The following is a 22,376-nucleotide window of genomic DNA, read 5'->3' as shown; positions in this document are numbered from 1 at the left end:
TTTTCTTCCAACACCTTGTTTTGCAAATCAATAAGTTATGTTAAATTTGCTTCTTGCATTTGTTTATTTGTACTTATCTAATAATAAATGGTGTTTTTTTGAAGCAAATACATATTTACATCAAGATAAATGGTTTTAAACAACGTGCTTAGGTGGCCATGGCTTTTGCACACTACTGTATATATTACATGTATATATTTAGTTATAAGCAAGTTTGAACACCAAATTACATGTTTTTGTTGATTTTCTAAGTTAACACAGCCTCTAGAGAGAACACACAAATTTTTGTGCACAATTTCTACAGGCAACATGTTTTATTTTTTCCCCAATTTGATAAATGTAAATAAAAATCAATAATAATAATAAAGTAACTGAGCATTAAAATGCCCAGAAGTGTGTTCTCTGTAGAGGATGTGTTGACAAATTTTCACTAAGAAAATCAACAATATGCAATTTTTGTTTAGACTCAAGAAATGATTTATGGCCATCAAAAACATTAAGCAAATATTTTACATAAAACTTATTTAAAAGACTTTCACTTTAAGCAACCCAACTTGGATCCACCCAAAACTGATTTAATTGAATTGTATAAGACCTGCTAGACTTGGACTACAATAAATGTTTGTGAATTTCACATTTTGTCATTTAATACATTTACACAGTCTACGGAATTGTGCTGTGAGTACAGAAGGTACCATCAACTCTTTAGAAATGCATAAATGTTATGTCAAAGAACTGCATAAGTCCTACAAGCACTTCTAATTTAAGGTTATTTAATTCATTCAGGTTTATTGAACATGATGGAGAAACAAATTATAATACCATTTTTTACATTGGATTTATGTAAATAAATTGAATGGGAAATTGACATGTAATTAAAATACAAGTTTTAACTTCTGGGCTTAAATATTTTTTTTGAGTGTACATGGTCCAAATTACATCACACATGGAAGAAGTGACTGCTTGTGGAATCAAGCTTTTATTTTTAAAATTCAGGTTCATAACTGGGATTATTGGGGGGGGGGGGTGACTTGTACAGAAAAAAATATTTAGCTGCCCATAAAAACAAAGAACGAAAGAAAGAACAGGGGTCAATGATTACACTGAAACAAAATTTACTCAAGTAACAGGGAAATGAGAAGTGCACACTCAATTACTGATCCATGTAAAGGGACAAGAGGAGTAGAAAATTTAATCCAATTCTGCAACATTATTATACAATCAACATGATAATTCTATTATCAGGCTTCATGATTAATCCAGCATATAATAAAAACATGACAAACACACGCACGCACACACACACACGCACGCACGCACACACACACGTACACACACACACAGTTCTAAATAGGATTTCACTTAGTAGCAGAGGACAAAAACATAATTAATATCTTTTTAAAAGCGTCTGTACACGGTTATCACACGCACAACATGATTAACAGGAGAAACAGCAGATAAAACAGGTCAAATAAGAAAAGCGAAATGTACAATTCACAGCTATGTTAAGCTTCATGATCACTTAGACTTCCTTCGCTTCGTCTGGGTGGGACTCGCTCCAGTGTTTGATTCTTAAAAATTGAGAAAACAGGAAATTAGTCACCAGTTACATAACAGTCAAGAGTTTTTGGTCATCAAGTGGTTCTGTTTCTCTGTATACAATGTGAACAGTGCTATTCAGAATTTGCATCTTTTTCTAATTAGGCACTTTGTTCTGTGCAACTGAAAAGGGGCATCACAGCTACTCAAAAACTAAACTAAAAAGCCCCCATTACCATTTTTTCTTACATATAACTAATTATGACTAACAACTGCACTATTACAGTACAAGCCTAAAGTCATCAAATTGTCTGTCAGCTCCTGAGGATCACTAATCACCAACTGGTAACAAAAATGACAGCTAGATCTCAAAATAGCAAACATTTTTCACTGCTGCCCTCCAAGCTACCAATCAGAAGTCAGAACTTTGGTGTGGTGACTCAAATAGGGTCAAGTGTTTTCTGCTTTTTTGTATTTATATCAATGTGTCTTAACCAAAAAACCAGCCAATTCACATCCTGTTTGTTGCAATGTAAACATACCACTGTGAAAGCCAACAACTGGAAAATAACTGAAATCATGTCTCTTGTTATCAATCACTTCAAATAACAACTTTCTGTGTGGAAGCTTCTAAAAGCAGACAGGTGGTTCCCATCACCACCACTGCAATCAATTTGGTAATTTTCTCTGGAATGGAGCACTTCACATCAAATCATTTCGAATGACGTGATTACATCTTAATAATGGAATGAGGTAGAAATTTGTGGAATTGCCCTACTATATTTCTGGAAGAGCATATACAAGCAGATCATCAGAGGATCATGTGTACACCATCCAGTTACTTGCCCACCTGTAGCCTTTCCTGTGTTGGAAGAAGCTGACCCTGGCCTGGATGCCCTCTTTCTCTGGCCATTATCAGACATTTCCTCCTCAGTGTCCTTCTCTGCCCTCGAGCTCCGTCGGCTGGGGCCTTTTGCCTTTTCAGCTGTGGCCCTTGTATCCCTGAAAGAGCAGATAGTCATGGGGCAAAGGGCAACAAATGAAACTGACAAATTTGTGAAGGGGCAATTACATGAGCAGGGGTCGTGGTACAGTATACATTGTAAACGCTTGTGTGGTATATTCCAGGTCTCTCTTAGGTATCACAGTCAAGATCCAACTCATCTTAAATATCAGTGGTCCTATGATGGGATTATACTAGCACTATGGGCACTTTTACAACTGAGGAATTGGCATTTGCTGTTTTTCCTCATCTACCACAGATAACGTCCGTCCTTTTCACGACCACATTTACTAAACCGGTCACGCTGCTCCGTGCACACACCGTGCAGGGAATCTATAGGTCTGGTATATACATACCTTGGGACTAAGTCGACGGGCGTCTTTCTTTTCTTTGCCCATCTGTTATAGAAGTGGAAAAACAGCGGTAAACTGCTTTGTTGCTGAACAACGTTTCTTTTCCTTAATCCCCAAATTTGAGTTGTGATTTGGTCAAAGAATGATCTCAATGATCGTGACACCAAAGTTAGTGATTCCCATGAAATCAGCTCATACCACTAAGCCAAAAAAAGTGAGTAACTGAAAACAAAATTAATTAAAAAAACTGCATAATTAGCACCGATGATCAAGAATTACAAAAAGACAAGTTACAGAAACTATTAGACATTAGACAAACACAAAGGTGAAATGTGATTGTTACTGTGAGAAAGCAAAAAGTGACAGATAATGGACATGACAACAAAAGGTGAACACCTCAGATATTTTAACTAGGATTAATCTGAAATTCTGTCTTACCCCTGCTCCGTCACAGAAGGAGCTGCCTCTCCTTAAAAAGGAAAAAAATGAAAAGGACAACATATTACTGCCTTCTGATGCCACAACTTCAGGTAAATTAAAGAGCTTAATCTTGTTTTGATTTGTTTAGATGGTATAACATGCAATCAAATAAATAATTTATGCATCATGTGAATGTTGTGGAGAAAGAACTGCTGAAATGTAAGACGGTGATTACCAGGTTGGTCATTCAAATGCTGTTCTTCCTGCACAACTTCAGGCTGAGCTGTATTGACAGATAAATAACACACTACTATTAAGAACAGAAATTGTTTAACGTTTAAAATTAGCCTCAACAATTATGAAACAAATAGAGAAAAAAAAAAAAAAACAATTAGATATACACAGAAGCTGGCATGATATATTAAACATCTAACACAGTGGTTCCCAACCTGGTCTTAAAGGCCCCCCTAGATGGCCCACAGTTTTCCTCCATCTCTGTGTGTTGCGATTTTGGTTGGAAGACCAGGGGGCAGTGGCGTGGGGGGTCCTGGGGACCAGGTTGGGAACCACTGGTCTAGCAGCTTGAATAAAAAAGAATAATACGTTAAAACATTACACGTTTACTAGATGAGCCCTCAGAGGGGTGAGGGTCAAGCTGTTAATAAGCCATTTCAATAATCTATTTAAAAAATATTTCATATTTCAAAAGCATATCATTTGATATATTTACATTGGGTTAAAGCTAACAAACTCCTCTACCTGTTATATGTGACTGCTCATACTTCATTACTTTCATTTATAAACTGACTCTTACAGCCAGACATTCATAAAAAAATATTTGTGTTCAGACTTCCCTAAACATGTTTTTTGCATTATAAAGTTTGCTTGACTACCTAGTAGGCTAAGTGACAACAGGTGTTCTGAATGCAAAATCTGCTGCTCACATGCTGTTATGCCCTTAAACTTGGATAACATAAGTGTGACATACTTCCAAATGGCAAAGAAACTGTGTTAAATTGGGACCTAAATCTAAGAACCTACTGATGCTAATTTTGACAAGCAAACAGAAGTAACAAATAATGTTCAATCACAGGAGAACTAAAATGTCTCTGTAGGTTAAATTTAACAGGTTAGCCTTCTCCCTGTAGTTTGGTTCACTTTAATTGGTTACCTAGACTTTGACAGTTTAAGCAGGAATGCATAGTTTTGAAAGTTGTTTCAGCCTTGTGATTGGTGAGGTTTCTCCAAGAGGAGGAAACAGAGACATTCTGGCGAAGAAGACAGCAATTATTGCTAGAACCTGCATATTCATATTATAGACTGACATTAACCTGATTAGAAAGTAATCAGAGACTTTGGTTTCGTGAGTTTTGACTGGTTCTTAAATTACAAAACATTCTACTGACAGTGACCTGTGTAACTTTACATGCAAACCTGTGCCTGAACACAGTCATACAGAACTTCTACAGGACTGTTTTAAGACATTTCAGTAGTCAAAAAATGTAAATACCTGGGAGACTTGGAGCATCTGCAGCAGGCTCCCCAATTTGTGTTGGATCAGGCAAGCACGTCTCTGCTACTGTAGTAGACTGCTGTTCAACAGCTGGCAGCGGTGGTGATGACACTACTGAAGGGCCAGTGGGAGGAACAGAGGTTCCTGGGACAGAAGCAGGGGGAGTAAGTGTTGTTGCAGGCACAGTAGTGGTTGGTGGGGAACTAGTAAAAGGACTGGCCAGAGGTACCATGGTAGGATTAGGGGTAGCTGCAGGAGGGTTGGGTGTAGGGCTAGAAGAGGAAATTGCCATAGGAACTGGTGCAGAGGGAGAAGCTGTGGGTACTGGTGCTAATGGCTGAGATGCTACTGGTGCAGCTGAGACTACTGTAGGAGAAGGCTGTGGGCAGGAAAGCATTTCAGTTGTTATCACACGGTGAGACACCTGAGGTGGTGCAATGTCTATATTTTTTCCTGCCTGGGTTGTACTTTGCTGTTGCATGTGATGAGTGTCACCACTTTGGGAGACAGAAGTCTTGCTCAAAGCAGACTGGAGTGGACTGCTCTTGGCAACAGCAGTTATCTGTGAGAGGGGACTTCTGCGAGCAATAGATGTAGTACCTGGGCTAGAACAAGCAGGTGGAGAAGCCAGAGGCTGCTGAAAAGATGGGGATGTGCGAGGAGATGAACTAGTTTGGAGAGACTGTTGTCCAACAGGACTTGACTTTGAAGCAGGAGCATCAGAGATACTCTCATGCTTGAGAGTTCCAGGGCTTGGCTGCTGAGGAGGAAGCAGTGAACTGATAGGGGAAGCATGACTTGCAGACACTTGCACTTGAATCTGTTGAATCATGGTACGGCCTGGCTGACTTGTTGCTATGCTTACAGCAGGGGAATGCGTTGCCATAGAGGCAGATGCTGAAGCAGAGGCTGCAGCTGACACAGAAGCAGGAGCAAGCTGAATATTTGCAGGCACTTGTATGGGCCCAACCATAGTGACAGGCTGAGACACCACATTGGTGCTTGATGGTACAGAGACAGAGGCAGTAGGGACTTGGAATATATTATTAATGAACACGGGTGTAATAAACTGTGGAGTGCGGTTCTGCGTGGGAGCTGACTGACGCACATCTGGGGGTCTTACATTCTTACTGGGAACTGCAAGGACCGTGGAAACAATAGCTGGGGGCCCTGCAGATGCCGTGCTAGCAGCAGAACTAATGGGATTTGATGTTACAAAGACAGTTATCTGATTTTGAGGAGTGGGTCCTGATGAGGTGGGTCTATGCAAGACAGTTTGTGACATGCTTGCAATAGTTTTAGCGTTTGGACTCACAGAAGGGTTGGGATGTGATCCTGCATTTGTAGTGGTGCTAGAAAGCAAAGCTGGGTTTGGGCTGATACTTGATACGGCACAGGATGACTGAAGGCTTGTACTGCTATTTGGGACCAAATTTGGGCTGGGCAGTGAACCAATCTTAGGTTTCTGCTCAGGTTCACTAACAGGCAAAGCAAGACCACTATCAGTGTTCTGTGGGTTATTGGGATTACGCTGACTCTCTTGATCTCCTGAAAGTCGAGGGCTCTCTTTCTGCACCAGATCCCCACCTGCTGGATGAGTGATCTTGGGTGGTTTCATGGACAAGGATGGAAGACTTGTATTGTCCAATAACTGATTGAGGGATGTCGGGGCATCTCTGAAAGCTGGTGAAACTACAGAGCCAAGCTCTTGTTGTGGCATGTTTGTCAGCTGATGCATCTCTTCAGATGGTCTGTCAAGTACATTACTGGACTCCTGACTTTTCAGCTCCTGAGGTGGCACCCGTGGACTTGCCATTCTAAGAGCAGATGGATCTCTTGGTGCTTGGACTGTTTGACGCTGCTCTGGTTGTTGTGCCTGCACCTGGCCATCCTTCATTACATCAGCATTACCAGGGAGAGTTTGTAGAGGATTTAGACTCTGTTGAGAATCTGGAGTCCCAGTTGATGGCATAGATACAGTGGTACTTGACAGCACTGAAGAACTGGCCATTACAGTTTGGGAGACTGCCATTTGTTGCTGATGTAGCGGCGAGGTCAGAGAGTTCTTAGTGCCCTTCTGCCTTCCTGGGCTTGGAGTGGCTGCTTTCCTATTTGAGGCAGGACTAGATCGCCGACTATTACTGGGACTAGCTCGCTTTGTCTGCCCCCCACCAGGCTGTTTTTCTTGCTTTCCACCTGTATTTGCTGTACTACCACCCGTTGTAAAACCCTGCTGGACATTATTATTGCCACTAGAGGTATTATTGTTAGTAAGAGATGTTAGACTTGGTGGAGCCTGACCAATTGCTTTCAGTGTGGTTGGGTTTAGACCCTGCTGATCAAAACCTCGATTTTGATTGAGCTGTCGTGGTGGCAGAGGGATGTTAATCTTAGGGGGGAAAAGGCCAGCAATTGATGCATTCAGTCTCTCAGGAGATAGATTTATCTCTGAAGGCTCTGTGCTGGGTGGACGGTTGGTTGGAGTTAGTGGATGATGATATGGCCTAGGACTGGCACGGTTTGGTGTCTTAGGGCGAGAACTCTGGGAAGTTGAAGGAGCACTGGGAAAGTGAAGATTATGTGAGCTGGCCATTTGTGTTAGTTGTTGAGGTGGTTGCTGGGGACTTGCTCCTGGTTGCTGAGGCATCGATGAAGGCCCAGACTTCAACAAGTGTGTATTAGGACCTTGGCTGCCAACATTTTGCTGAGTGCCATTCCCTGTTTGAGGTGCCATTTCAATTGATGCTCTGTCCTGCAAGTTAGGCACACCTGATGTTTCCTCTTGTGGGATTCCTGAGTTTCCCGGGCCAACATCTGGGTGGGGCATCCTTCTTGCTGTACCAGCCAACTGGGAGTTCACCATGGGTTGCATCCCTCTGGCTTTATCTGGAGAGGGCGGAACACCTCCATGTCCTTGCAGATTAATCATTACTGGCATGCTGCCTTGTTGTGACACAGGCATTCTCTGAGCAGTATCACTGGGATTGACAAGACCTCTTGGGGGGTGGCCACTTTGTTGAAGTGCGAGTCGATTTTTTGCTTGTTCCTGTTGCATCTTAAGCATCATCATCATGTGTTGCTGCTGCTGTTGTGATGGTGGGGGTGGTTGTTGTTGCTGTGGCTGTGGCTGTTGCTGTTGCTGTTGCTGCTGCTGCTGCTGCTGCTGCAGGTGTTGTGGTGGCTGTTGCTGGAGCTGCAACTGATGTGGATGAATTTGTCCTTGTTGTGCACCTTGTGGTGTTCCAGCCTGGCTTGAAGGAATCTGCATGCCCTGCATATGTATCTGCTGCTGTTGCATTTGTTGCTGCTGCTGCTGCATTTGTTGTTGTTGCTGCTGCTGCTGTTGATGCATTTGTTGTTGCTGTAACTGTTTCTGCTGCATTTGCTGCATCTGTTGCTGCTGTTGGGCCATGAACTGAATTGGCATTTGCTGTAATACCCTTTGATCTCCTGATTGGCCAGAAAATCCTAAAATGAAAAAAATAAATTGCATAAAGTATTTCCAAGACTCACTGCACTTAAAAAGGACATCCACAAAGCCATAATACAATATGCACAATATTGGAGCCAGAGCTGTATTTTAAAAGGCAATTTAATGGGAACATAATGACTGCTCACAGTAGAATACATCTAGCTGGTTTCAAATTCAACGCAAACATTACAAATGAGCTTGATGCTCTTTTGCAAGCACAAGACTATGTGCACTGTAAGATGTACTTCCCTTCTGAGTACTCAATTAAAAACTTAAATAGCTTAAAATAATAATTATATATATATATATATATATATATATATATATATATATATATATATATATATATATATATAAAAATAATGGTACAAATGACCTGAGAACCAAAAGACACTTACAATTATACACAGAACACCAGAAGATACAAAAGAGTACAGAAAAAACGATAAAGAGAGGATAGTAAAGACATAACAGACAAGTTGGATTAAGTCTGGGGTAGATTGTAGGCTAGGGAAAAGAGATCTGATTTAAATATGAAAGAGTTAGAATACCTGACTTATTTTGAAAGAATGTTATAAAGGAACAAATCTAGAAAATACTAGATAGCAGAAATTATGTAGGTTGCATAAACAACAAAGAATTCAGTTCAGGGAACACATTTATGCAAAACTGCAATAATGAAACCAATGGGATGGTTCATGATGACAAGATGAAAACAGAAATATCATCACATTCTTAATGCTCTGGAAGAAAATGTTATTTCTTTGTAATGTCTTACCTGGTCGGTTAGTGAATTCAGGGAGTTTTGAGTTGGAAGAATCCATGCCAACTCCTTGATCACTACCTAGCCCTGGTAACTCTACATCATCCATTCCTTGTGAAACTTGATCTAGGGCACTACAGAAAGAGAAGAGGGAAAGATGTGACTTGTGACAAATGACTTGAAAATATACACAGCCCACGAAATGAAATATTCTATGAAATTGTATCTGTGAACAAAATACAGCACCCTTACCCAAGACCTTCAACAGACTGCTGTCCTTCTACTTTGGGTTTCTTCTTACGAGGTGGTTTCTTCTTTTTAGGTTTGGCCTGGTTAACACCAACCCCACCTGCTCCCTGTTTTCCACCTTGCCCAAACTGACTGGCAGAAATGTCACTCTGGAGAAGGTTAACTAATAATGGGCTAGTCAGAGTTACATCCTTACTCACTGGAAAACCACCAGCTTGCCCACAGGGTCCACCCATTGGCATCTGGCCACCAAACTGAGGATTAAAGGGCATGCCATGCCCAGGAAAATGGCCATTGCCCACCTGCATATGTTGAGGTCCTCCCATCATGCCCTGCTGCTGCTGGATTTGCATGTCAGGAAGCATCTGTTGTTGATTTATGTCTCCAGTGTTACCACTGCCATCTCCCAGCTGATGTGGATGTTGCTGACCAGCTTGCTGCTGTTGCTGCTGTTGCTGTAACTGTTGCATCACATGTTGCTGCTGCTGCTGCTGCTGCTGTTTCTGCTGAAGCTGCTGTTGTTGAAGCTGTTGTTGTACCAAATGATGTCCTGGTAGTCGCATGTGAGGGCCATGCATGCCTAATGCTTGGTTGGGATTACCATTAATTGGTATCTGTTGGGACTGTTGAGCCATTTGCGAATGCTGCTGTTGTAGCTGTTGCTGTGGCTGTTGGTGTTGCAGTTGTAGCTGCTGTTGCTGTTGCTGCTGCTGCAACTGCTGTTGCTGTAATTGCTGCTGTTGTTGTAGCTGAGCCATCTGCTGCTGTTGTTGCGGGGTCAGCTGCTGCGACTGAAATTGTACCAAATTAGGTGATGGGCCTCGCATCATCTGACCTGGCATGACTCCTGGTTGGCCTTTTGGTCCAAAGGCCTGTTTGTTACCTTGCATCTGGCTGGCTACCATCTGTTCCATCATTGCATTTTGTTGTTGCTGCTGTGATGCCTGCTGCTGCTGCTGTTGTTGATGCTGTTGCTGATGCTGATGCTGTTGCTGATGCTGCTGCTGCTGTTGTTGTTGTTGTGGTTGCTGCTGCTGCAGCAGTAATGCCTGGTGCCCCTGTCCCCCACTAAGCTGGCCCTGGTTCTGCATCATCCCTTGCCCCTGAGGAGGCATCATTTGTTTAGGAGGGGTCATTCCTCGCTGTCCTGGATTCATGGGTCTGGACAGTACAGTCTGACCCCCTGCTTGGCCTTGCACCATTTGACTTTGAGAGGAGGCTACAGGCTGTGTTTGAAGCTGGGACTGAATAGCCATCATTTGGGTATTTAAGCCTGTCTGAGGTTGTCCCATACTGCCACCTGAGGTGGCAGGAGGCTGGGGCGCCATTCCACTGTGATGGCCAATTCCACCAGTTTGAAGAGAACTGGGTTGCATGTGGTTTGGTGCTGATACTTGAGGTTGAGCACCTACAACAAATGAAAACGATATTCAATTGAATGATATCTGAAAAAGTCACTTCTTACAATTGACATGTAACACAAAATGTCAGCTGCTCAAATTATCTATCAAAATAGCACTCAATCCAAAACACTGTACCTGGGTGTGCCATGCTCTGAGTGTTCTGCAGCTGAGGCGTGCTGCCTGTGGGGGTTCCTGCTCCACTAGCTGTAACTCCTTGTGCAAAGTTCTGATTCACAGGAACATTTGGGAACCCCATCGGCATTCGTTTTGCCATACCTTTAAAATAAATAAAACACAACACTTACTCAAGGCCTAACTCAAGAAGTAGTCATATACATTTTTAATAAACTATTACAGGAAGCATACCTCCCATCCCTCCTTGGGGAACCTGCACATGCTGCTGCATGCCTATAAAGCCCGGCTGAACATTTCCCTGCTGGCCCAGCACAGCCCTGCCTGGGGATCCAACTCCCTGTGGGAATCCCTGTGGAGTTGTGGGACGTGGACCTAGCTGACCTTGGCCCTGTCCCATCATGGGGGGTGTACCAGGTGAGCCTTGCTGGAATGGTGAAGATGAGGATCCAGGGGACTTGGCAGCCAGGCTGCTCTGTGCAGCAGACACAGGAGGCAGAGGAGGAGGTGGCCTTGGCCCAACCACTCCAGCCACTCCCTGTGGACCTTTGGGTTGAGGGGCTGCAAATTGATTTGCCCCTGCTGGCTGCTGCTGTTGCTGTAATTGTTGCTGAGTCATGGTATTGAAAACCTGCCCCGCCTGCTGGCTGCCATAAGGATATGGAGGTGGTGGATGATTTGGTGTCTGTACAGAAGCCAAGGAGGGAGGACGCTGCCCCATTTGAGCCTGTGGAGAACCTTTTCTCCAATTTGGAGCCATTGGGCCCTGAGCAGATGATGGCTGGACACCAGGGTTCCAGCCAGCAGGGCCAGGCATCTGGTTAGCAGGGTTGAAGGGACCACGAGCACCACCTAGTTGGGCTAGCTGAGCCTGTTGTTGCTGGTGCTGCTGAAGTTGCTGCAAGGCTGCTGGAGTGAGCTGCCGGTTTGCTTGCATGCCCTGCATGTGATGACCTTGCGGGCCTATTGAGGGGGGTCCATGGGGTGCCTGTGAATGCTGGAGCTGTTGCTGCTGCAAAGCTAGGCCTGACAGCATGGGATCCATTGAGTCTATAATAATAATAATAATAATAAAAAAAAGATTAAACTGAAGAGCTTTATCTGGCATATTTGTGGTAAGGGGTTTACAAGCATTTACAAGCTCACCCGTCTGTGTGGGTGGCCTTAGCATTCTTGGGTGCATCTGTCCACTATTGCCTGGCCCCATACCCTGTGCAGCTATGGCAGGTCCAGGCGGCACCATTTGGGGGTTGTTCATCCGCATTCCACCTACAAGGACGTTTAAAACAACAATGGCCTTTATACGACTTTAATAAACAAAATCTTGTACAGTATCATGCTCACGCCACCTCCATATTGTTTATAAACAACTTTTCAGGTCCCAACCTGTGCAGACCTGAAACAGCAAAAACATCTAAATTGTATAAACATGTATCATCTACAATAAGACTATTCCTATTTGAACAAACTCAAGATATGTATAAGCCCACATAAACACATGATTACTATCTATCTGAAGACATAGTCACACATCAACAGTTATATGATCTTATGCAAAATAAATCCTTCTTTTAAATATTATGGGTCACTCTTGTGTTGAATTTGGTCAGATAAAGCAATATCTTCCTACTTAGATACAAGTGTTCCAAACTATTCCAAAATCATAGGAGCCAAGTAAGGCATGTGTTTATGAGGTTTAGGGCTAAATTTTAATAACAATAATTTGTCAAGTCTGCCATTGACAAGCTAGGCTAAACGTCTGCTGTAGCCTGTACTTTGGTGTAACACCATAATTTATGTAGCCTTGATGAAATCAGAGCTTACTATGCAAAGTTGTATTTAAATGGAGTAGCAAACCAAGCAATCTTAAAGTGTTTTGTTAAAAGAATGTATTGGTCTACGATCACAGAGCCGTGATAAACAAAAAATAAAACTAGAACAAACCCATTCCGTGTGCACCTAAACAAAGGGAAAACTTCAAACAACTGTACATCTGATAATATAAAACTGTATTTTATATGTTTGAAATTTTTGCAAAATTACCAGGTCCTTGTTGCATGGGGAAGCCCACATCCATTCTCTGGCCAGGAGCCCCAATGGGCCCATTCACCCTGACTTCTTGACCTCTGTTCTGCCCAATTGCAACATTAATGGGTCCTTCACCTATGGTAGCACATTTTAAAAACTTTTCATTGTAAGCATTTAGATCAAAATGTCTTTAAGTACAAATACATGCATTAAAACAGGTGTGTCCAAAATTTTGAAAGTGTGAAAATACATGCATAGCTTAAAAATGTTCTATACCCATTAAAGGCTAATTCAAGAACTGGACATTCAAGCCAAGAAATTATATTCACCATATTCAACCATATTCTTGAGAAACATACCAAGCAGACCTGTTCACAAAAGAGGTCAAAGGAACAAGACGTATACAGCGTTTAATGCAGTGGCACCCAGTTTTCTTGCAGGCCCATTTTTGTGTTTTCCCTACTTGTTGATTCCCATCAATCACCACTAGTTTCCATCTACTGCAACTGTCAGTCAAGTTGGAGGACTTAAATGTCTAATAACTCGGCATCCATGGCTTTTACATGCAAAAGTAATCATATTTGTCTTGCAACGATTTGTTTTACCAATTTAGTTTATTGTTTGTACATGTTCTGAATCAGCCCTGAAATGCTGTCTGACTTGTAGCAGTGCCTGTTGTTGTACTTGTTAAACTGATAAAGCCCTGAAAGGGGATTTTAATGTTGTGTTTAAGCCAGGTGTTATGTTTTAGCTTTAGCCATTTTATTATTCTAATCAGAAGTGATTTATTGGCTGTAAACTCGCAATTTAATAAATCTGCAGCAGAAATGTCCAAACCATAAAGAGAACAAAGTTATCTTCTAACAAAGAACAATGATTCTGACCAGAAAGCATGTTTATTTGGTCCAGTTTAAGCAGCCATGCTGCAAACATGCTCAGGCAGTGTGCTCGTGGTAAGGGAAAGCAACCTGGCTATGGCCCAACTCCTGACCCAAAGATAGGAACTGTATCAATGATGGCTAGGGGGGTGATCAAACAACAGTTGCACAACATCACTAACCCACCCTATTCTACAAACCTGACCCAGCCAACAAGGAGCTAGTTAATTAGTTAATTAACTGAATCAGGTGAGCTACATGAGACAAAGCACAAAAAAGTGCAGGTGTGGGGTGATAAACGCCTCTAAAAGCTACTTCACAAAAAAAAAAACCCCATCTACTGCACATAATGGTCATGAATATGTTGACTAAGACATTATTTTATAGTAGTTGTGTAATAAAGTTTTGGTCTAAAACATTTATCAGATACACACACTGTGACCTTTATTAGGAACATTGTTTCTATACTCACAGTCCATTTTATCCGCTCCACATACCATATAGGTGCACATTGTAGCTCTACAATTACAGATTGTAGTCCATCTGTTTCTCTATATATTTTGTTACCCTGTTCTTCAATGGTCAAGCAGGTATTATCTGGGTCGTGGATCATTCTCAGCACTACAGTGATACTGATGTGGTGGTGCCGTGTTGGTGTGTGTTGTGCTGGTCTGAGTGGATCAGACACAGTAGTGCTGCTGGAATTTAACACCTCAGTGTCGCTGCTAGACTGAGAATAGTCCACAAACAGCATCCTCTGACCAATAATGTAGGACCAGAGGATGACCAGCACAGACAGACCAGCAAAAGATGAGCTATCGTCTATGATTTCACATTTACAAGGTGGATCAACAAGATATGAGTGTACAATAGAGTGGACTATAACTGGGTGGTCCTGTGAAGTTCCTGACCATTGGAGAACAGGGTGAAAGGGGGGCTAACAAAGTATATACAGAGAAACAGATGGACTGCAGTCTGTAATTGTAGAACTACAAAGTGCACCTATACGGTTTGTGGAGCTCATAAAATAGACAATAAGTGCAGAAACAAGGAGAAGTTCCTACTAAAGTGCTCAGTGAGTGTACTTGCATCCAACAAAAATTATTATCTTCACTTCAGTCATTAAGTTTTACCACAATGCATCATTTCAGATCAAACCACTCTGAATGCTTCTGATTACATCTCAACAACTAAAGTATGTAAAACTAAATCACCCCTGGGAGATAATGTTGCACACCTTCTATCTGCACTGAGAGGATTCCCAGGTCCCGGAGCTGCTGCTGGTTATTTTGAGCTAAGAGGCGGAGTCGCTCGGCAGCTTCTCTGGGGATGCTGAAGGTGACCCTCACGCTGTTCCATGGTTCCACTCGCTTGGGTGCCAGCCTCTCAGGACCTTTACCAAACATACAGAGCGGCATGAATGGAGCAAGTAGAGTCAGAGTCACAGGACACTATCCATGAGGCATTCATTCAAAGTGCTTTACAAATGAGAAAACAAACATCAATCAAAACAAAACAAATTATCAAATTGAAAAAAAACAAACAAAAAAAAACAGAAATTAAAAACATAATTAAACCAACAGACTTAAAACATTATAAAGATTACAACCAAGAGATTTAAAACAGAAGAAATTAAAAATCAAATAAAACATTTAATTATGAGGATTAAATAAGGAATGGTAATGCCTAGGGGTATATGTGATGCACAGATCGGAAGGTGGCAATTCAACTGCCTATCTTTTGGAATGCTACAATTAATAATAATAAAAAAATATTCATGTGCATTTTTGGCCACAATAAAAAAATTCAGATTCTTTAAACGTAAAACTATAAAAAAAACTTGGTACATGGCATATTGTTTTTACTGTCTATATTCCAATACTGTGTAAATAGTTCCTCCAGTCAGGCTGGTATTCTGAGGATTTTTTTGGAAATAATTCTAAATATCACCAAAATAATCTAAAGCACATCATGGTGAAATGTAGAATTCCAAGATGAAAAACTCATCACATTGCTTTGTCATTATGTCAGATTTATACCATGGTATAAACATAATGAATAAAGGGACAAAACCAACCCCTAAGATATGACATTTTCTGCCTATTTCGTGCTATTGAGTTGTATTTATAAATAATACAACATAAAATCTAAAATGTACCAAAGCATTTCATTTATTCTTCCCAATATATTAAATTCAATAAACAAGCCATAATTATGCATTAAAATTGTGTGTTCTCCATAGAGAATGTGTTTATTTAGAAAATCAATAAAACATGTGCATTTTTGCATACAACTGTAAACATACTGTTTACTTTTAAGCCACTCAAAGTACCCTCACCCAATGAAAGCATCGGGGGCATCCCATTCAAGATGGTGTCAAGCTTCTGCTGAAAGTCAGAGTCATTCAGGTTTCCCTTAAAAGCCACAAAGATGGTGGTGGTTTCCTCTCCCTCTGGATTTGGAGACAGAGCTGGGCTGCTATTGCCATGATTACTGCAGACGTCATCTCCATCCTCCAATCTGGAGTCGTACTCCGATGTTAAAAGGGTCCCAGGAGACTCTATACACCACGAGAGCTCAGATGGGTTGGGCTGCTGTGCCATGGCCCTTATGAAAAGAGCTATATGGTCTCTTGCAGCTCTGTTAGAATAACAAACAAAAGGCTTGTTAGAAAAAGAACAAAAAGGCTTTGCAATGCATTTCTATAATTTCGCAATTAAACAATTTAAATTGAAATTTAAATATCCTACATTTTTCTAGTACTTTATTTTCCCCCAGTGTCTACCTATGTGTAAAGGTACCAAAAACAAACATCTCTTTATCACTCAGAATGAAACAGTACCTTTAAGACTGATATTTGTAAATGAAGTCTGTTTTGATTGGCTGCCCTGTACTGTGTCTCATTCAAAAAATCCAAAACACTCCTTATATCTTCAAAGTGTACAGGCTGCTCTATGCTGTCTACACACTTTAAAATAGATGGCTCTTCAACTGTGCTTAGTAAAGAAAATGGTTCTATATAGAACCATGAACAATCAAAGAACCCTCTGCATGATTAAAGGGATCTTTGTATCAAGAAAGAGTTCTGTAGATCGACACAGAATGTGTTTCATATGGTTCTATATCGAACCTTTTTGAAAAATGTTCTATATAGCAGTAAAAAGTTCTTCTATTGTTACAGGCTTGCCACTGTAACAATATAAGAACCCTTTTCAAAAAGGTTCGAGCACATTCTTCATCATCTGAAGAACCATTTGTCATCATGAGAACTTTACTTAGGACTGAATTTAGAGCCGTAGTGATTATAGAACGACACTTTGAAATCCATTAACTCCTGATTAGAAATGACTATTATAAAAGTATTCTAACTAGACAAAATTTAGTAGTGTCCAAACTTCTCTTTTAATCTTTTGTTTATATCGCTTTTGGGCAGCTGTGACAGGGAGCCTAAGTTCACTATAAAGAGCACGAGGGCAGTATATTTACATATGTTGCAAAAGGTGCTTTCGCTTGTGCCCCCCCCCCGCCACCCTTTAAACTACAGTTCCAAATCTGTTCTCTTTGTGCGTCAATGTTCATGAAAATATCATTTAAAATGGTGGTGAATAAAGAAGAGAATCAGCTGAATGTATATCTGTTCAGCAGGAGGAATAACATTACTGTGGCTCACATGATGACTGAGAATCCCATTTCACTCCTCGGCCTTACCACTTAACCCTGGGTAGGGTGACGTGTTAGGCCCCTCCAAACGGAGGTTTTTCAGAGGCACACTTCAAATGGCAAGATGGCTGTGCAAGCAACCAAAAAACCCCACAAATGTGAGTATTTTCTCAGTTTAAAAAATTAGGGTAACTATTGTATTATTATTATTAGCTTAATGTTGTTTCAATATATTATGGTTCTTTGCCAGATTTTAAATTAGAATAAAGTTTCAAATGCTGACTCTCCAGAATGCTGTGTGGTCCAGAAGTATGCTTACTCCCTGTGCAGGAAACCAACCCTTTAAAACCTCTTAAAAAATAGATGACTTCAACATTGATGACCTTAATTATGAACAGAAAACTACTGAGATGATTAACAAATACCAATTATTGAAGACATAAACTATGCCAAACACTACAGTGATATGATAGAAACTCAAATATAGCTGTTTTATGTCAGTCCAAAAACACCAGTGAACCTACATGTGTAATCTGAGTGTTTCTATGCAATGTTATTATGATAAAATAGTGTTAGATTGGTAAGAATAAGTCTTATTTCGGGATTATGTTTCCTCACACACATTGCATGGACACTCCCAGCCATAAATGGCTTTAAAAATACAGCCCAAAGTCTTTCTAAATCTCTTTGTAAAACATGGTTTCAGGAAGCTTTTTCATGACCTTTATGTGTCGATATCTTTGACTTCTTTTCAGACGTTTGGTTCCTATCACCACCAACTTTTTGAAAATCAGTTGACTTTCCCTTCAAGATGAGTAAAGTTACTCAGTATTGGGACGGAAAAAGTGCCATCGCTGCATCCCCAGCAAATACGAATGATGCATATATCAAAACAAAAGAACAAGCAGGTAAAAAAAACAATACAGAAACAGACAGGATTCACCTGATGCTTAATTTTGATCTCCGACTCTTGTTTCCATGAAAAACCGTACATGAAAATCTACTTTTTAAATTTAATAAATTTAATAACATTTTGAACTGTAATCTTTTGGTTTGTCGATACTGTACCGAATTTACTACACACCTGTAGTAAAGCAACACGGATGAACTCATCGTAAATAAAAGACACTATCACATAACAAACCATGAATATTAATTTCAAGACATCATTTACAAACTGGGTGCCTAAACAAGTCAAACCTGTTCTAACCGTCATTTCCACAGAAAGAAATGTAGCTGAGCAAATACAAATTTGGGGCTCTAGCTCTGTTAGTGCATAAATAAAACAAATGGCTGTTCAGCAGCAGGTTAAAAAACAAACAAACAAACAAAACCCTGCAATATTAGCTTACTGCTTTACTGAAGTCCTCACTTACAGCTGCCATTGAGCAAATTAAGAAAATTATTTACTCAAATTTCATTTTTATATATTGTCGCTGTCCAATGCTGCCCACACTGAAAGTAAAGGACGTTTCTGCCCTCTCCTGTTAAGTTTCCTTTTTTCTTTAGACAGTGATGACATCCTTTCTCACTCTTTTAAATGGCTTTTTTTCTTCCTGTCTTAATTATTGCTATAACTTGCCCTAACTGCAAGTACAGTAATTTTGTGATTTATATGTTCCATAGTGTTTATTGTGAAATGACAATTTGAGTTTTGTTACATTAGTAACATAATGAGAATGCAACAGTATACACCAGCAACGGTGACAGTGGCACAAGACAATGGTCTTTCGGTTTCAATCTAGGGTTCAGAATTGTTACGCACCTATTTTAAAATACATACAATAAAATACATTTAATCTACATACAACTCACTGAGTACTTTATTGCGAACAATGTGCTAATACAGAGTAGGAGCTCTCAAAACGGCCTCAATTCTTCATGACATGGATTGCTGCAGCCTCAGTTTATGGCTCTTGGTTAACAGAAGTAGAAGCCAATGTGGTCCTCCGCTGTTGTTATTCTGCTATTCTTTTCTGCTCCACATTGTACAGAGTGGTTATCTGTTGGACTTACTGTAGCTTTTCTGTCATCTCAAACCAGTCTGGCAATTCTCTACTGACCTCTCTCATCAAGGTGTTTCTATCCACACATCTACCGCTCACTGGATGTTTCCGCCCCCCAGTACTGCACAATCCAGAGTAACTCCTATTCTAAAGTTTGATGTGAACAATATCTGGAGCTGCTGACCCAAACCTTCATGCTTTTATGCACTGCACTGCTGCCACATGACTGGCTGATTAAATAAGTGCATAGGAGCAGGTGTACAGGTGTTCCTAATAAAGTGCTCAGTGAGTGTACACATTGCTGATATACTGCTATATGTAGAAACAAAAAGACTGTTAACAGACTCCCCAACTGGTTATTAGTAAATCTAAAAAGCGATAAACCGCTTCCCAAAAAGGGAACTGGAAAAAGGGAACAAAACAGGTGGCGGCCACAATCAAAAGAGTGCAATAGTTGTACGTCGCATGTCAGAAAGCATCTACACTCTTCTAATTTCTAATTTTTGAATTCACCTATTTCATGGAGCAGCTGCACATGGGCATAAGGTCACCATGCCCAACAAAACACATGGGCTAGAGGGGTATAAAGCCGCCCAAAACTGGGCTGTGGAGCAGTGGAACAGTGGAACTGCATTCTCTGGAGTGATGGAGCTCCATCCAATACTTTTAGGATGAGCTGAAGTGATGAATAACTGATTATCCAACATCAGCACCCAACCTCACTAATGCTTCTGTGGCTGAATGTAATCAAATCCTCACTGCAATGTTCCAAGATCTGGTGTAAAGCCTTCCCAGAAGGGATTAATACCCTTTATTTTAGAACACTGGAGAAGCAGGTGTCTATAAATGTCTTTAGGACGACAGTGTGTTTGTCAGGGGATGTGTCAACTAAACTAGTCGTTTTATAGCGCAGGACAGCACAGTTCTGGGTTTATTTTATCAGGAGCAGCATCAACCTCATCAGCAGTAGTGTTTGAGGTTTAAACTAGGTTAGCTAAGGATTTATTTAAGGGGAATTCCACAGATTTTTCAAAGTTTTGGAATGATTTAATCAATATTATGTAAATAAAGTGATTCAAAGTGTGTGTTAATGTTTCGCTCTACATACACTTAGTGGTGGTGATTAGGAATCAGCTGACATAATAAGATAAGAGTCCTTTATTAGTCCCACAACAGGAGAATTCTCAGGCTTGTAATGTCTCCTTCAAAAACATAGCCATTTTATTTATTATCCAAAACCACCAGTGAACCTACACATGAGTTCTAAGCTTTTATATGTAAAGTTGATAATAGTAAAATAGTGGAAAAACTTATTCTTTAAAGCTTTCTTTGGGAGCTATTTTGCCACACAACGCCGTGCTATTGTTATGATGTCAAGCTTGCAGCTACACAACAGAAGAACCCTTTCTGATGGTTTCCAAAAAGGCTCTATACTGAAGCATACACAACACACTCCATCCATCTGAAGAACCATTTCACCATGCAAAGCACCATTTAAGCATGCAAATAGATCTATGTATATACACACATATGGTTCTAAACAGAACCGTTGACTTCACTAAAGAACCCCTGAAGAATCATCATTTCTTAGTGTTGCTGACTATTTTAGTGATTTCTAACATTATAAATAAGCAATTTTCTATCGAGGCTGAAATTGGCTTCCTATTCGCCAGCTTCTTGTTCGAATTTTTCCGTTCCACCTTAAATGGTGCAACAGTTACATTCTGGCGCCCCAGGAGCCAGAATGCAAGTGCGGCACCATTTAAGGTGGAACGGAAAAATTCGAACAAGAAGCTGGCGAATTAGAAGCCGACTCAACCTTCGTAGTTTTCTAGTTGCTATTCGTTCTTTGGTGTCAGGATGCACATTTCCTTATTACCGTTATCTCTGCGTTAATCAGAGAGGTTAGCTAAACATTTTATATATGAGAGAGAAACGAATTTACGCCCCGCTAGCTAGCTAAACAAATAGCATCGAAGGCTAAAATGCTAACCGCTCGGCCACTGAAGCGGCTAACAGAGTTAGCTTCAGGTTAGCATAGCTAGAAATGTTTTACAAGACTTTTAATCCCTCGTCGCGTCATATGTTCATTCTCGAAAGAGATCGTAACGAAAGTAAGATGCAAAGGAGCTTTTTACCTCGTTCAGTCCATTTGAAAATAAGTCCAAATAGTTCGTTCTTCTGTTTTTAGTCAGCTAGCGCGTCTGCCGAGCGCGTAGCCAAGCGATTCCCCTCAAACCGAGTGTACGTGTATTCACAAAGACAAATACGGTAGTGCTCAGCGTTTGCACTCAGACTGTATTGCGGTATATACTTCTCGGACACGCCAGAAACGAGTCGTATCTTGGGAAGACTGCGTAGGAATATCGATCCTGCGTAGTGCAAGGGAATCCCATTGGCTGCGGTTTGTTCCGCGACCTCATTTCGTGAAAGCCGTCCGAATTACGTATATTTCGCAAAGATCTGCGAAGGCGGCGTTCTGTTTTCACTTTTTGCACTTGCACTTCTGTGCACCCCCATAGCAGCTACAGTAGCTAGTGCACACTAGTAAGTACACTAGCTAGCGTAAAGCTACCAGCCCACTAGTACTCATTTCTTAAATGTCATAATAAATAGTTAAGATGTAAACAAAGTCACTCAGAGAGGTTTGGTGTGAAATGCTCCAGTCTTAAGAATCTAACAGAATTGTTCACAGTGGTTGTGATAGGAACCAGACGAATATAAAGAACATAAAGGGAAATTCCACCGATTTTTCAAAACATCTGGATGTAAACAAACTCATTCTTTCTACATCCTCCAAACAGTTCCATAGTGCCACCAAATTCAAGATGCCACTTCAGTGTTAAAAATGCGAAAGGCATGTCTAGAGCCAGTGTTTGGTTTGTCCATTCTGAGCTATGTAAACATGGATGTGTAACATGGTAGCCTCTGTTGAAAGAGGACCTGCTCCCTTTGCA

At 40.8% G+C, this 22,376-nt stretch overlaps 1 protein-coding gene across 4 annotated transcripts; it reads right to left on the bottom strand.

Annotated features, from left to right (window-relative positions):
* Positions 1-1,098: 1,098 nt before the first annotated feature.
* Positions 1,099-21,689, bottom strand: ncoa6 (nuclear receptor coactivator 6). Of its 4 annotated transcripts, XM_017698219.2 has the most exons (16): positions 21,558-21,689; positions 16,092-16,393; positions 14,991-15,146; positions 12,891-13,010; positions 11,994-12,116; positions 11,082-11,897; positions 10,851-10,991; positions 9,316-10,720; positions 9,079-9,197; positions 4,826-8,296; positions 3,765-3,896; positions 3,551-3,598; positions 3,334-3,364; positions 2,899-2,940; positions 2,390-2,541; positions 1,099-1,571 (listed from the first exon to the last, which is right to left on the bottom strand). In XM_017698219.2, exons 2-16 carry the CDS (start codon positions 16,354-16,356, stop codon positions 1,519-1,521), a joined length of 7,074 nt encoding a protein of 2,357 aa, XP_017553708.2. In that variant the 5' UTR covers positions 16,357-16,393; positions 21,558-21,689; the 3' UTR covers positions 1,099-1,518. The 4 variants fall into 4 exon arrangements, with proteins under 4 accessions (XP_017553708.2, XP_017553709.2, XP_017553710.2 ...); XM_017698220.2 differs by lacking the exon at positions 2,899-2,940; XM_017698221.2 differs by lacking the exon at positions 3,765-3,896.
* Between the last annotated feature and the right edge of the window lie 687 nt (positions 21,690-22,376).

Source organism: Pygocentrus nattereri, chromosome 9, assembly GCF_015220715.1.
Source record: "Pygocentrus nattereri isolate fPygNat1 chromosome 9, fPygNat1.pri, whole genome shotgun sequence".
NCBI classification, from domain to species: domain Eukaryota; kingdom Metazoa; phylum Chordata; class Actinopteri; order Characiformes; family Serrasalmidae; genus Pygocentrus; species Pygocentrus nattereri.
This window is presented reverse-complemented; position numbering and strand designations above follow the sequence as displayed.

Excerpts from the sequence above, each read along its gene's own strand:
- ncoa6 (XM_017698219.2), bottom strand. The coding sequence starts at position 16,356 with ATGGCACAGCAGCCCAACCCATCTGAGCTCTCGTGGTGTATAGAGTCT. Across the intron at positions 3,365-3,550 it reads GCATTTGAATGACCAACCTG|GAGAGGCAGCTCCTTCTGTG; the intron begins GTAATCACCGTC and ends TTCCTTTTTAAG. Across the intron at positions 2,941-3,333 it reads CCTTCTGTGACGGAGCAGGG|ATGGGCAAAGAAAAGAAAGA; the intron begins GTAAGACAGAAT and ends CTTCTATAACAG.